We start from the raw sequence: 13,422 nt of genomic DNA, 5'->3' as shown, positions 1-13,422 counted from the left end.
AAGGGAAAAGAAAGACCCAGCAACTTCGAAGGACCTTCTCTACCTTTGTTTTTTTCCTCTTTCTCCCATCTGTAACCCCTGCTCCCCCTTGGTCTATAAAAGGGAGGGCAGGACACCCCACTAAGACGACGGATGGAATTCCACACACAACACATTACACAACACACAGCCAAGCAGTAACTGAGCTCTTGGCATCCTTTCGACCTTACCATCAGAGACCTATGACATGTCCCTCTCTCGACCGTTTGTACCCCCTACTACAAACCTTTTTCGATGCTAATAACATGAGCAGCAGTAGACTAGACGTAGGGACATTCTATCTGAACCATTATAAACCTTGTATCCTTTAGCACACCATCCGGGCCTAACGCGCAATAAATATAAATTTACTAGTTGGTGTTTATTCGAAACACCGACACTTGGATTCTCCAATCTCAATCACCTCACTAGGCTCTTGCTCTCCCTTGCACTCTAAAGGTGTTTCTCAGCTGAATAAATGGGCAAGAGACCTCCCATGGACGAGTGGAGTAAGTATTTATACCCCCTCATTCAAAACATAACGTTTGGAGGCTGAGTCAGTATTCTGCGGGTTGACCAGATGCTCCGGTTAGTTATACCCACCACTGTGTTAGAAAGAGCCATTAAGCTCTGATCGGACTCTGACCAGCGTTCGGTCAGCACTGACCGGACGTGTCCGGTCAAGAAAAACCCTCTCTGGAACCTTACTGATGTTGACCGGACGCTGGCACCCAGAGTCTGGTCACTTCACTGTTTAGCATCCGGTCAGGTACCGAATTCTGACCAGCGTCCGGTCAGCTCTCACCAGACGTGTCTGGTCAGGAAAAAGTCTCTCTGGAACCTCTCTGGAGTTGACCGGACGCAGGACCCTAGCGTCTGGTGCACTTCCACTTAGCATCCGGTCAGTACCAGACGACTTCAGTTGATCAAATGAACTGACCGGACTCACCCTCTAGCGTTTGGTCACAACCAGACCAGCATCTAGTCAATCATTTGACCCTCCATTCACTTCTAACTCAAAATCCTATATGAATGAAGTTTACTCTAATTGATCTTAGGGCTATTCCTGAGCTACCTAGTGCTAGGTTTGATAAGTGTGCACCACATCTAACCCACTAGACTTACCTAGGTCAAGCTACTAGTCCATACCCCCCTTAATAGTACGGCCAAAGGAAAAACAAAGTCCTAAACTACTTTAAGTGTCTCTTCATCACCCAACGACACTTAGAACTAGTCCGTCCTGAACCCTGTCATCCATCCTTTGAAAACCAAAATGATTTCCATCGATAGGGGCATGACAAACATGATTGCCCAATCAATTTCCATTACCATGACCTAACTCAAATTGGCTCTGCAAAACACATGTTAGTCATAGTAATCTTGTGTCGTCATTAATCACCGAAACTCAACTAGGGGCCTAGATGCTTTCAAGAGTGGCGGTGGCACCGCCCTAGGGGTGGCTGTCACCACCTAGCCGTGCCCTCGAGAGACCAAGTCTCTAGAATAAAATGGTGATGCTCCACCGTCCTAGTGGCGGTGCCCATGGTGGTGACCAACGCCAGAACCCCTGCTCTCTGGAATAAAACGGCGGTGGCACCGGATAGCCCGTGGCGGTGACCAGGCGGTGCACCGCCATGCTCATGGCGGTGTACACTGGCGTGTCCAATGACCACCCCAAACCTGCCACTCTTGGCCCTTCTTTGCCAGATCCAGATGGGCACCGCCCTAGGGGTGGCGGTACCACCGGACAAGGTGGTGCCACCGGACAATGGGTGGTGGTGCCACGTAGGCACCAAACCCCTTCCCCAAGTTGCAAATTCTTTCGCGTTTTGTTCCACGGCAACTTAGAGCAACTTTCCGCGAGCGAGGCTAACTCTCAAAGTGTTTTCTCAAAACATATTAGAGTCAAGTTAGCATTTCTCAAATTATTTTTGCTTACTCTCCGATGTGCACTAGGCCTAAATGCAATGCATGAAGTCCAACACCTAGTGGCACTAGATGACCGAATTGTCTAGTTAAGAACCTCTCTTAATAGTACGACCATCTATCCTAAATGTGATCACACTCTCTATAGTGTCTTAATCACTAAAACAAAATCCCTAATTATACCTTTGCCTTGATCTCCATAGGGTTTTGTTTTTCTTTCTTCTTTTCCAAGTTGAGCACTTGATCATCATCACATGTGGCCATCTCATCATTTCATGTGATCAACATCACCATTTGGGTGCCACCATGCTCCTCACTTGGATTGCACCAACCTAGCTCATATCATCACTCATGATAAAGGTTAGTGCTTATGTTTTATCAATTATCCAAAACCAAATTATGGCTGTCATACGGTGTCCAAACAGCCCTACAAAACCATCAGAGGTATTATTTGAATAATATTATATGCTTTAAGAGTTATAATATCAGGTTTTATAGTTGAGGGGATTATGTAATCAACTCTTGATATTGTAGGGCGTTATATAGACTTTTTACTATTGTTTATCGACTCATAGACATGTGAGCACTCACTTAATATATGACGTTAGTGAAACCGCCTTAGACATTATTTAGATGGTTTTCGTAGTTTAATAAGGTGTAAAATACATGGTTTTATATGTGAGGAGGTGAGGTAGACTACCACCGGCAGGAGGTTAAGTAGACTTTTTACTTTCAGAAAATCACATCATCGGATTAGTGTAGATTCATTTTTCTGTGAAACACTATTTAGCAATTCCGGACTCTACCAAACATGTTACTGTGGCATGGATCTAAAGGCCCGTTGCCCATCGGATCGGGGGGGGGGGGGGGGGGGGGGGGGGGGGTTTAGGGTTGTTGTTGAAAGAAACAGGCACCAATCGCCACTACCCAGCAGAATCCTCGATCCCACTACCGAGTAGTTCGTGATAGCTAGCTTAACCTGCTTTTCTTTAGCCAGGGTAGTGCTCCTCTCTCCCCACCACCACCACTATCTCTGCCTTGTCCTCCTCGACCTAGACCCTCTCGCTCCTGCGTCCTCTGCCTCTCTCTCGATCGTCTGTGTCCCGGCCTCCCCTGCTTCTCTCCTCTAGCATGCTCCCCTCCATATATATACATATCCCACGGATGTTAGCTTGCTTCCATGAACTAGCTAATTAACCTGTCAAGCAGTCTCCCGCATAGCTAGCAGCAGAATCTATCCTCCTTGTATATATACTAGTACTAGGCTCTGGTCGACGATGGCATGTCCGAGCCAAGGAAGATGACAGCAGAAGCTAGCAAACAGCATGAGTGGTGCCATGGACATGGTGCGAGCCGCGTGACCCAACAAACTACACACACCTAGGAGAGACCAGAGAGATTCAGAGCTCAGAAGCGCGCGTGCGTGCACGTAAGGATGTGCTGAGGAGGAAAAGAGAGGGCGGAGAGGGGAGAATTAAGGTTCTCGTACGTATTTTTGCTGCTTGCCGGTCGGCCATCGATCATGTGGGGCCTGGTGCGGCAGGGCCTGCGATGGGGCCGGCGGCGGCGGACGGCGCGGGTGGTGGACGAGAGCGCGCTCGGTGCAGACGGCGACGTTGACGGTGGCGCCGCCGCTCCGCCGGCCGCTGGCGGCGCGGTGGCGGCGCCGACGCTGGGCAGCGCCCTGGCCAGGGCGCTGCTGGCGCTGGCGTGCGCCATCCGCTTCGACGGCGAGGACGTCGGCGCGACCGAGGAGGCGTGGGCCGCCACCGGGTGGCGACCGCGCGCCGACGAGGTCAGCCACCTCATGGTGCGCGAGAGCATGCGCTACGCCATCTACGCGTAGCCGTATATATACTCAGTACTTTGCAGAGTAGGATTATTCTACGTTCCTATATATATATATATATATATATATATATATATATATACACGTATATCCATGCATGCATGTACCATTTGGGTATGTAGGTGTTAAACAACATATATGTACGTAGCAGGTTGAGATGGTGCATAGTGTATAGAGTACTGTATCTCATATTCTTGTACGCGGTGGTCCCCACTAGCTAGTCTACTAGTGTCTAGGACGGACAATAAAGTTCTGTGATGTGGAATCGTTGGCAAGGATAAGAAATCACCAAATTGCATGTCGAATTGGCACTCTATTCCTCCTCCGTGTCTTCTTTGGAGTTTTGTTTAGTTTTGGCATTCGGAACTTGGATTTCAGCTTTTGTATACATGAAGTTTCAGTGGTACAAAAATGCTCTTTCTTCTTCGAGAATACGGTCCGAAAATGATGTGCTACTATCTTTTCTTTTTGAAAGTAAAAAATGATGTGCAACTATCACTATGACAGATCTTTGGGATGAAGAAAGACAAATTGACCGGACTTGCAATCTCAGAAGTTGTCCACAATTTTATTTCTACCAATTTGAGCTAATTAAACTGCTGCAAAAGCTTATTAGGTACTCAGACCAAAGACCAAAGGTAGGTTGGCCAAAATCTTTTGGTCTCGACCAAAAAGTAGAACCCTTTGCTCTGTTACTTTCTGTCCTCAATAATTCCTCTGCCGTACTGCAAAGAAGTTTTCAAAAATGTGTTTGCTCATGTTATCTTTAGAGCAAAGAAGTTGTATTTCCCATCAGACAGAGAACTTTGGCTACAAGGATTTGTGTAATCTTTGGGCTTTTTTTTCCTTTTCATGTAACTTTTTTTATTTATAATCAGTAATTGGAATTCACTCCTGTTTCATCAAAAGATAATTCATGGACCGTTACATGTCGGCATGGCGAAGGTTACGCCAAACTCACCTCAGTTAGCAAAAAGGGTTAATGGTGTGCGCGTGGCAAAAAATTGTATTTTCATGATAAATCGTGCAAACTGTGTGTAATTTTGTGATAGTTTTACTGTAGGCGCATAAGTGTACTCTATCCAAATTTAGGCTGTGTTTAGTTGGAGGGAAAGTTGGAATTTTGGTACTATAACACTTTCGTTTTTATTTGGCAAATAGTGTTCAATCATGGACTAATTAGGCTCAAAACGTTCGTCTCGCAATTTTCAACTAAATTGTGCAATTAGTTTTTTTTCGTCTATATTTACTGCTCCATGCACGTATCGCAAGATTCGATATGACAGGTACTGTAGCACTTTTTTGGAACTATTTTTGGAACTAAACAAGGGCTTACTTGGATGGGAAACAATTTCAACATGAGCCCGCAGGTGATAGAATGTTCCTGAGCCTCGACTTGGGCAGCACCGCAGCAGATCAGATCAGATTTGACAGTGAAGGTACAGAGGTGTGAACCAAAACTGAACGGCTGTGCCAGAAGATCATCTGTTGCAGATCACTTGAGGCTTGAGCTGAGAAGCACCCCTAGTCTGAAGTCTGAACTGAACAGATTTGACGACCATGGTTGGTAGCTTCTATCTGTGGTGACTCGTGAGAGCATCATCACCATCATCATCATCGGTCACCAGTTCATGCGTAGTCTGTGCAAGCCAACAGGGTCAATTTTTTTATTAATTTTAACACTTTTTCGAAATTAATTTTAAATCTAACACCGTTGGGTTTTTTTTAAACTAACACTTTTGGCCGTGTCTATTGCCCTGGCGCGGCCAAATGCTTGTGCCGCGCCATGCATGGTGACGCGGTAGAGGGCTGATGTAGCGGCGATCGGAATCGTTGACCGCTGACGGGGCAGGGCCTGCCGCGCCACCGATCTTGACGCGGCAGCACCGGGTACCCCTACCGCATGCATGCATGCCTACACGCACCTGCACACACGGCAATGCAACGTCAAGTCAAGTCCAATCCAAACCCAGGCTACCACGCTATCATGCTATACACACGGCATTGCATAGCTGTGCTTCCTACTCGCGCCACTATCATGCTATACTACGCCTCTACTAGTATGCCTGCCCTATGCTACTGGCCTACGTATTGTATGTAGACGGCGGGACCTCCCTTCCCTTCTGCGCTCGATCTACCCAGCTCAATCCGTGTTTTGTACTACTACTAGTAGATTGAGCTATCAAATGTTTATTTTTATATTCTATTCTAATCAACTTCAAAACTATACACGGTCTGACAGAAATAGTGTAGCCAAACGGATAGACTTGTTGGTTGGACATTGATTTCTTTTTTGCCACATATAAGTCTGGATTCGAATATTGGAATACGAATGCAAAACAAATAAAAGTTGGATACATATGGTAGCATCCGGATATCTAATAAAAAATTAAAAGAATATAAATAAATAACTATTTCAATCAAATATAAAACATTCATAAGGAAACTAATACAAAAGTATGGATGCAAAAATATTAGTCAACAGCAAAAAAACAATAATGAATCAATATATGTAAAATTTAAGAAAAATAAAATAAAATAAGGAATCGATATATGTAAACTTTATAACAACCAATATAAACTAAATCAAGTCAACATTAAAATAAACTTAGTATCTATCCACCTCAATCCGTGTTTTGTACTACTACTAGTAGATTGAGCTATCAATTGTTTATTTTTATATTCTATTCTAATCAACTTCAAAACTACACACGGTCAAACAGAAATAGTGTAGCCAAACGGATAGACTCGTTGGTTGTACATTGATTTCTTTTTTGCCACGTAATAAGTCTGGATTCGAATATTGGAATACGAATGCAAAACAAATAAAAGTTGGATACATATGGTAGCATCTGGATATCTAATAAAAATTAAAAGAATATAAATAAATAATTATTTCAATCAAATATAAAACATTCATAAGGAAACTAATACAAAAGTATGGATGCAAAAATATTAGTCAACAGCAAAAAAAAACAATAATGAATCAATATATGTAAAATTAAAAAAATAATAATAAAATAAGGAATCGATATACGTAAACTTTATAACAACAAATATAAACTAAATCAAGTCAACATTGAAATAAACTTAGTATCTATATCTCAATATTAAATTTTATAGCACTAGTCATTAATCATATGTCATCATACTTTCTAAATAGTTTCATCATATTCATTATCGTTGGATATTTTGGGTTTCTTTAATATGAAACTAAAATTGGATAGAGAGAGAGAAAAGTTATGTGGAATAAATCGGGACATATCCATTTCATCATCTATATTCTATACCAAAAACATATATGAAATATACATATATCCAAATTTAAGATTTGTCGAATATAAATTTATACAAGACGGGTAAACATCTCGATATCCGTTTCCACCCTAGTACTCTTAAGGACCCCCATGGTACTGGCCTACTCGTACTCCCGTACTTGGTGCTTCTGGGTGTGAATGAATTTTCTCCTGCGCCTATTCAATCTGTGACCAGCGCGCATGTGCGTGTGCCATGTACTACTACGTCCAACCGCAAACCTGCTGCCTATTGCAAGGAAATGGATATCGAGCTGTTTCCGGTTGCTTCTTGCATGGAAACCGCTGCCTTCCGATTGCCTATTGCATGGAAACCGTTGCCTTCCAATTGGACGAATATTGAGATATAGATACTAAGTTTATTTCAATGTTGACTTGATTTAGTTTATATTTGTTGTTATAAATTTTTCGTTTCCTTATTTTTATTATTTTTTTCTTAAATTTTACATATATTGATTCATTATTGTTTTTTCTGTTGACTAATATTTTTGCATCCATACTTTTGTATTAGTTTCCTTATGAATGTTTTATATTTGATTGAAATAGTTATTTATTTATATTCTTTTAATTTTTTATTAGATATCCGGATGCTACCATATGTATCCAACTTTTATTTGTTTTGCATTCGTATTCCAATATTCAAATCCAAACTTATATGTGGCAAAAAAGAAATCAATGTCCAACCAACAAGTCTATCCGTTTGGCTACACTATTTCTGTCTGACCGTGTGTAGTTTTGAAGTTGATTAGAATATAATATAAAAATAAACAATTGATAGCTCAATCTACTAGTAGTAGTACAAAACACGGATTGAGGTGGATAGATCGAGCGCAGAAAGGAAGGGAGGTCCCACCGTCTACATACAGTATGTGGCCAGTAGCATGGGGCAGACATACTAGTAGAGGCGTAGTATAGCATGGTAGTGGCGCGAGTAGGAAGCACAGCTATGCACCGTGTGTATAGCATGATAGCATGGTAGCCTGGGTTTGGATTGGACTTGACGTTGCATTGCCGTGTGTGCAAGTGCCTGCAGGCATGCATGTGGCAGGGGTACCCGGCGCTGCCGCGCCAAGATTGGTGGCGCGGCAGGCCCTGCTCCGTCAGCGGTCAGCGATTTCGGTCGCCGACACGTCAGCCCTCTACCGCGCCACCATACATAGCGCGGCATAGGTATTTGGCCGCGTCAGGATAATAGGCGCGGCCAAAAGTGTTAGTTTAAAAAAAACCGACAATGTTAGATTTAAAATTAGTTTGCAAAAAGTGAAGCATGTACGTGGCCCTCCAGAAAATCCACAGCAACCATCTTCCTGAATGTACTAGTATGCGTTTGCAGACATACCGGATACGCGGATACGTGGCGCGATGATGATCACCGCATTTCCATCTACTTCCCAAATTTGTCAATGAGCATGAGTCATGCCGCAGCATGATATGAAGAACAGACATCATGTCATTCAAAACTCCCCTTTACCAATGCAAGAATACTTCTGGATTCTGATTGTCTCCATGGATGGAATGCCTGATTCACCAACATCCACACATAGTGCTCGCTTAATTAGCTAGTGCTGCAGGTAGAAGTAGAACCTAAGGTGCAGCAGTGCAGGCAGAAAGTTCGTTGCAGCATGCATGGCGAATTGGTGATGGTGGCCAGCTAAACACGGACAGTATCTTCTTCCTCTGCTGCGTTCATGTCACAGGCTGCTGCTGCTGCTGCCTGATTTGGCTGTGCAGGTGGGGCAGGGGCACGCAGCACGCACCATCTGTGGTGGAGCCATCGATAGCTTCACACAGAGCTAGATGCGCTTATGTGTGGTTGGTGGATCATATAGCCTCTGAGAATTGAGTTGATGATAAGACTCTGGATCAATCACAGGCTTCCAGATAAGGGAGGGTTAATGGCCTCGCCTACATACTCTGTCTCCTCCTTTCAGGCTTGGGATAAGGGTTAATGGAGAAAAGCCATTGCATTAGTCAACGCCCGAGCTACCTCCATTTGTCGGCGTCATCATGGTCATGGCACGAGTAAGCACAGCGAGCGCAGGTAATTGGTTTGTTGTTTCTGGGGTTGAGATGAGATGGATGAGGCGGTGGGGACGTAGGGGCAAAGGTGGCCAGCAGTGGCGGTTGGTGATCATACATTCCCAGCCCAGGTGAGGACAATATGGGGACAGCTTTGCCACTGCTTGAGAGGCATTGGTGCAAGGGTCAACCCTCAACAGGAAGATTTACTCTGTCATGTTATGGAATATGGATGAAGCATTACGTGTTGTCTCAAGTTGAGGAAAAATTGGACTCTGTTTTCTTCTGAAGGAGTTGGAAGGGTGACCCAGTGTTCAGTTCAGGTAGGACTTCGACTATTTGAGGTGTAGTGTATCATCGTTCAGAAACTTTAGATGGCAAAAGATGCTGACAACAGATTGAGCCAACAGCTTCTTCTAGTCCAAAGGATTTCACCGTTACATGGATCAGCAATGCTACTTCAGATTTGCCTTGATCTTCAGCGAAGTGACCTCATTTCTCCGTTACACCATTGCCTTGTCTGGAGTAGCTTCTTAGTTTCTCTCCTCGTTTCTTCTTTTTCGAAAATGTCTCCTCATTTCCTTGAGATCTCTGCCTTGGGTGTTGGGTCTCCAGTTATAGAATCCGATAAGGGACCGTACATGCTTCACGATGACACTGACGGTGGGGTATTTAGATCATCCATCTGCAGAGTAAGACGACGAGTTAGTAACTCAGAAGCATCCTAAAAAAAAAACGAACTTTATCAGACAACCTGCAACGAGGCTGAACAACAAAGACTGCCAAATTACCTAGAGGTTGCCCGTTACCTCAAAGACTGCCAAATTACCCAGAGGCGGGCAACCTCTGGCTAATTTGGCTGTCTTTGTTGTTCATATTGCATCATCAGATTGCGCACACGCAACGTCACCCAAGAATTGGAAACCATCAGCCTGTTCGGGAGGCCGTATCGTATCATGGATTATTTACTACTGGCTGGTTTGGTGTGAGAGAAAAACACTGTTCCTGGCTGGAAATTTACGATCGTTTACGAGCAAGCGAACAAGCTGCATATCTCAATCTCGATGGAGATTCAGTACACACTCAGTAGTGCGCCACGAGACCGAAGGAACGGAGGGGTTGTACATACAGGGAAAAAAAAAGGAAAGAGAGAGGCACTCGCACCAGGCTACCACGGCGGCGCCGCCCCGCTAGTGGTGCTGCCGTTGGCGCCCAATCGGAGCGACTCCAGGACACGTTTTTCACCTGTCAGCACCTCGACCAGCCCTTGTCGATCCACAAAACAAAACAAAGAGACGGTGAGACGGATCGCAGTACCACGACGATTTTGCAATGTCGATGACTATGAGCCCCGCTGACGGATTACCGTTAGTGTAGTCCCGGCAGTCGTGCTCCCCGACCACCAGGCCGGTCCGCCACCGCTCGCTGAACCTGCCGGCGGCGGCAACGGCGTCGTCGTCCCCGTCGCAGCAGCAGTGCCCGACGAGCCAGCACCGCCGGTCAGGGACCCTCCGCAGCGTCCTTCTACGAACCACGCCTGAACATCCATCCATCCATTGCAGTTGCAGGAGCAGGACAAATAAATCCTCGCCATGGCAGGACAGGACAGATAGGCTCTCGCCATGGCACGAATCAATCAATCAACCGCGAAGGAAGGCGAAGGGTTTTACCATACCAGGGATTTCTCTCCGGGACAGCACCGCGAGCGCGGCGAGGGCGTCCTCCGGGTCCCGCGGCTGGAAATCGAACACCAGCGCCTGGGCCAGGGCCGGGTCGGGCCGCAGGAGCACCATGAAGTGCTGCAGGTCCCACATGCCCAGCGAGTAGCCCGCCGACATCAGCAGCTGCGCGGGGCCCCTGGGCGCCCGCAGGGGCACCGCCGCCACGTACACGGCCGCGTGCGTCGCCGGCGTCGAGGCGGGAGGCGGCATGGATGGGCGACGGACAGGCAGAAGACGCGACGATTGGCTGCGGCCGCGCCGTGGCCACACGCGAAACCCGCGGTTGTCAGTGAACGCGGCGTAGCGTCCCCAACTCCCAACGGTGGGTGGATGGTGGCGCCCAGCCCAGCCGGTGGACGTCGCTCCTCCGCCGATGGCTGCTAGGGTACTGCTACTCTTCTCACTTGGCAGCTCTTGCGTGGCAAGTGGCATAATTGACTGCTCCAGTACAAATCTCCAATGTGCATTCCATAGTCCAATCCAATCACATCCTTTTCAGACTGCAGAACATAATGATTCACTGGAGATTACTGCTACTCTTCTCACATTCTGAATGAACGAATGCTCAGTTCGGTGAGATTGTAACACTACGAATTAGAATTTAGGCGACCAAAGTAGTGATTGACATGGCCCCGTTCGCGTGCCCTTAAACTCGGCTTGATATGCTTATTTTTTTATCCAGAATAGTATTTTTCTCTCGCAAATTCCTCCAGTATTCCTCTAGACCATCCAGATTCCTCCAGAATTCAGACAAGCAATCAGTCACACGTCGTCGGGATACATGGACTAATAAGATGGACTAACAACCAGTTAGGCTACACTAAAATTAGCCCACTCATTTATATGGCCTAGGGCTAACTTGAGGTTAGTTCACTATTCAAAACAATGCCCTATATGTGAACTTAACGATATGGATTCAGACTTAGAGAAAGTCAAATATTTGGTGCAAACTCCTCGCAAGAGAAAAAAAAATATTCAATGCAAACCCCCCTCAACACTACAAACGTGGAAATCTTACTAGAAAAAATATACTTCGAAGTATTAATTTTTTTAAAAAAATGAAATGATACATATCGATACGTAATGCATGTGTAAATGTACTTTGTTTTGCCAAGCTGACCTGATTCGGCGCTGCTGTGGCTGTTAGATGATAGATATCTTCACCTATGTCTATGTACATTGTATCTTGTACATAGGATTAGTTCCTAGTTTGTAGCTAGCAACATTGACTCTAGTCTGTTCTACAAGTTAGTTAGTTAGAGCTAGGAAGATCTTATCTGTTGTAAACGTGATCTCTTGTACAAGCTATGGTGAGGGCTATTGCCACTATATATAACACGGAACCGAGAACCCCAAAGGGCATCTCGTTAACCCAAATTTCACATGGTACCAGAGCCTGTCTCCCTACGGAGCTTTCATCATGTCCTCCTCCTCCGCCGCGCAGCACGCCGTCCTTTCCTCCCTCGGTTTCTTGCCGGTCAGCAAAAAACTAACCCGTGGGAACTTCCCACTATGGCGCGCTCAAGTCCTCTCCTCAATCCGAGGAGCGGAGGTCTTCGAGTTCCTTAGCCCTACAGCCAAACCACCAGCCCAGTATCTTCCCAAGAAGAAATCTGATGACACGGAGGAAGAGGTCCCGATCCTGAACAAGGAGTACAGCACATGGGTGGCGAAGGACCAACAGGTCCTGAGCTACCTCCTTGTCTCTCTGTCCCGAGAGATCCTGCAGCAGGTGTCGACTGCAACGACGGTCGCCGAAGCGTGGGCCGCCATTGAGGGGTTCTTTGCCTCTCAATCCCGTGCGCGATTGATCAGCACCCGGATGGCCCTGGCAACGGCGTCCAAGGGCACATCCACCATCGCCGAGTACTACAGCAAGATGAAGTCTCTCGCTGATGAGATGGCTTCTGCGGGGCGCCGCCTGGAGGATGATGAGATGGTCTCCTACATCCTGACGGGCCTCGACGACGACTTCGACTCCGTGGTGACATCTATCGCCTCCAGGGTTGAACCAATCTCCCTCGGTGAGCTATATACTCAACTGATAAGTCATGAATAGAGGCTCGAGATGCACAGTGGAGGATCCCAGTCCTCTGTAAACCTGGCGTCTCGTGGTGGACGCGGTGGAAATAACTCCAACCGTGGAAGCCGCAGTGGCTTTGCCCGTGGCGGCGGCAAGCAGAAGGGTGGCCGCAACAACAACTTCAACTGAGGCAGCTCCAGCTCCTTCTAGGCAGGTCTCATCTGCCAAGTTTGTGGCAAGGAAGGTCATCCAGCCTTTCGCTGCTACAAGAGGTACGACGAAAGGTTCCAGGGCAGTGCACTACAGCAGCAGAAATCCGCCTCCAACGTCACCTCTTCCTACGGAGTAGATACCAACTGGTACATGGACTCTAGGGCAACGGACCACATCACCAGTGATCTGGAGAAGCTCTCCCTTCGCGACAAGTACCATGGAGGGGAGTACGTCCACGCCGCCAATGGGTTAGGTATGGAGATCTCACATGTTGGTCATGGTTTTGTGGAGTCCCCCTCACATAAAATTCATCTTCGTAATATTCTACATGTTCCTGAT

General features: G+C 46.2%; 2 protein-coding genes and 1 non-coding gene across 3 annotated transcripts; 2 read left to right on the top strand and 1 right to left on the bottom strand.

Annotated features, from left to right (window-relative positions):
• Positions 1-2,883: 2,883 nt before the first annotated feature.
• On the top strand, positions 2,884-4,098 carry LOC136474032 (uncharacterized). Its single transcript, XM_066471648.1, has one exon. The coding sequence runs from the start codon at positions 3,467-3,469 to the stop codon at positions 3,788-3,790; it is 324 nt and encodes a 107-aa protein (XP_066327745.1). The 5' UTR covers positions 2,884-3,466; the 3' UTR covers positions 3,791-4,098.
• A 5,339-nt stretch (positions 4,099-9,437) lies between these two features.
• LOC136477549 (uncharacterized) lies at positions 9,438-11,276 on the bottom strand. Its single transcript, XM_066475750.1, has 4 exons — positions 10,802-11,276; positions 10,493-10,663; positions 10,291-10,392; positions 9,438-9,811 (listed from the first exon to the last, which is right to left on the bottom strand). Exons 1-3 carry the CDS (start codon positions 11,055-11,057, stop codon positions 10,295-10,297), a joined length of 525 nt encoding a protein of 174 aa, XP_066331847.1. The 5' UTR covers positions 11,058-11,276; the 3' UTR covers positions 9,438-9,811; positions 10,291-10,294.
• Positions 11,277-12,765: 1,489 nt separating this feature from the next.
• On the top strand, positions 12,766-12,902 carry LOC136478838 (small nucleolar RNA Z247). Its single transcript, XR_010764512.1, has one exon. It is a non-coding gene; the product is annotated as a small nucleolar RNA Z247 (small nucleolar RNA).
• The last annotated feature ends 520 nt before the right edge of the window (positions 12,903-13,422 follow it).

This window comes from Miscanthus floridulus, chromosome 8 (assembly GCF_019320115.1).
Source record: "Miscanthus floridulus cultivar M001 chromosome 8, ASM1932011v1, whole genome shotgun sequence".
Lineage (NCBI taxonomy): Eukaryota > Viridiplantae > Streptophyta > Magnoliopsida > Poales > Poaceae > Miscanthus > Miscanthus floridulus.
Note: the sequence above shows the minus strand (reverse complement) of the source record. Positions and strands in the feature narration are given on the sequence as shown.

Bases quoted from the DNA above. Each gene is read 5' to 3' on its own strand.
- LOC136474032 (XM_066471648.1), top strand. From the start codon at position 3,467: ATGTGGGGCCTGGTGCGGCAGGGCCTGCGATGGGGCCGGCGGCGGCGG.
- LOC136477549 (XM_066475750.1), bottom strand. From the start codon at position 11,057: ATGCCGCCTCCCGCCTCGACGCCGGCGACGCACGCGGCCGTGTACGTG. The intron at 10,664-10,801 runs GTATGGTAAAAC...ATGGATGTTCAG, and splicing joins GTCCCGGAGAGAAATCCCTG to GCGTGGTTCGTAGAAGGACG. The intron at 10,393-10,492 runs GTAATCCGTCAG...TGGATCGACAAG, and splicing joins CTGCCGGGACTACACTAACG to GGCTGGTCGAGGTGCTGACA.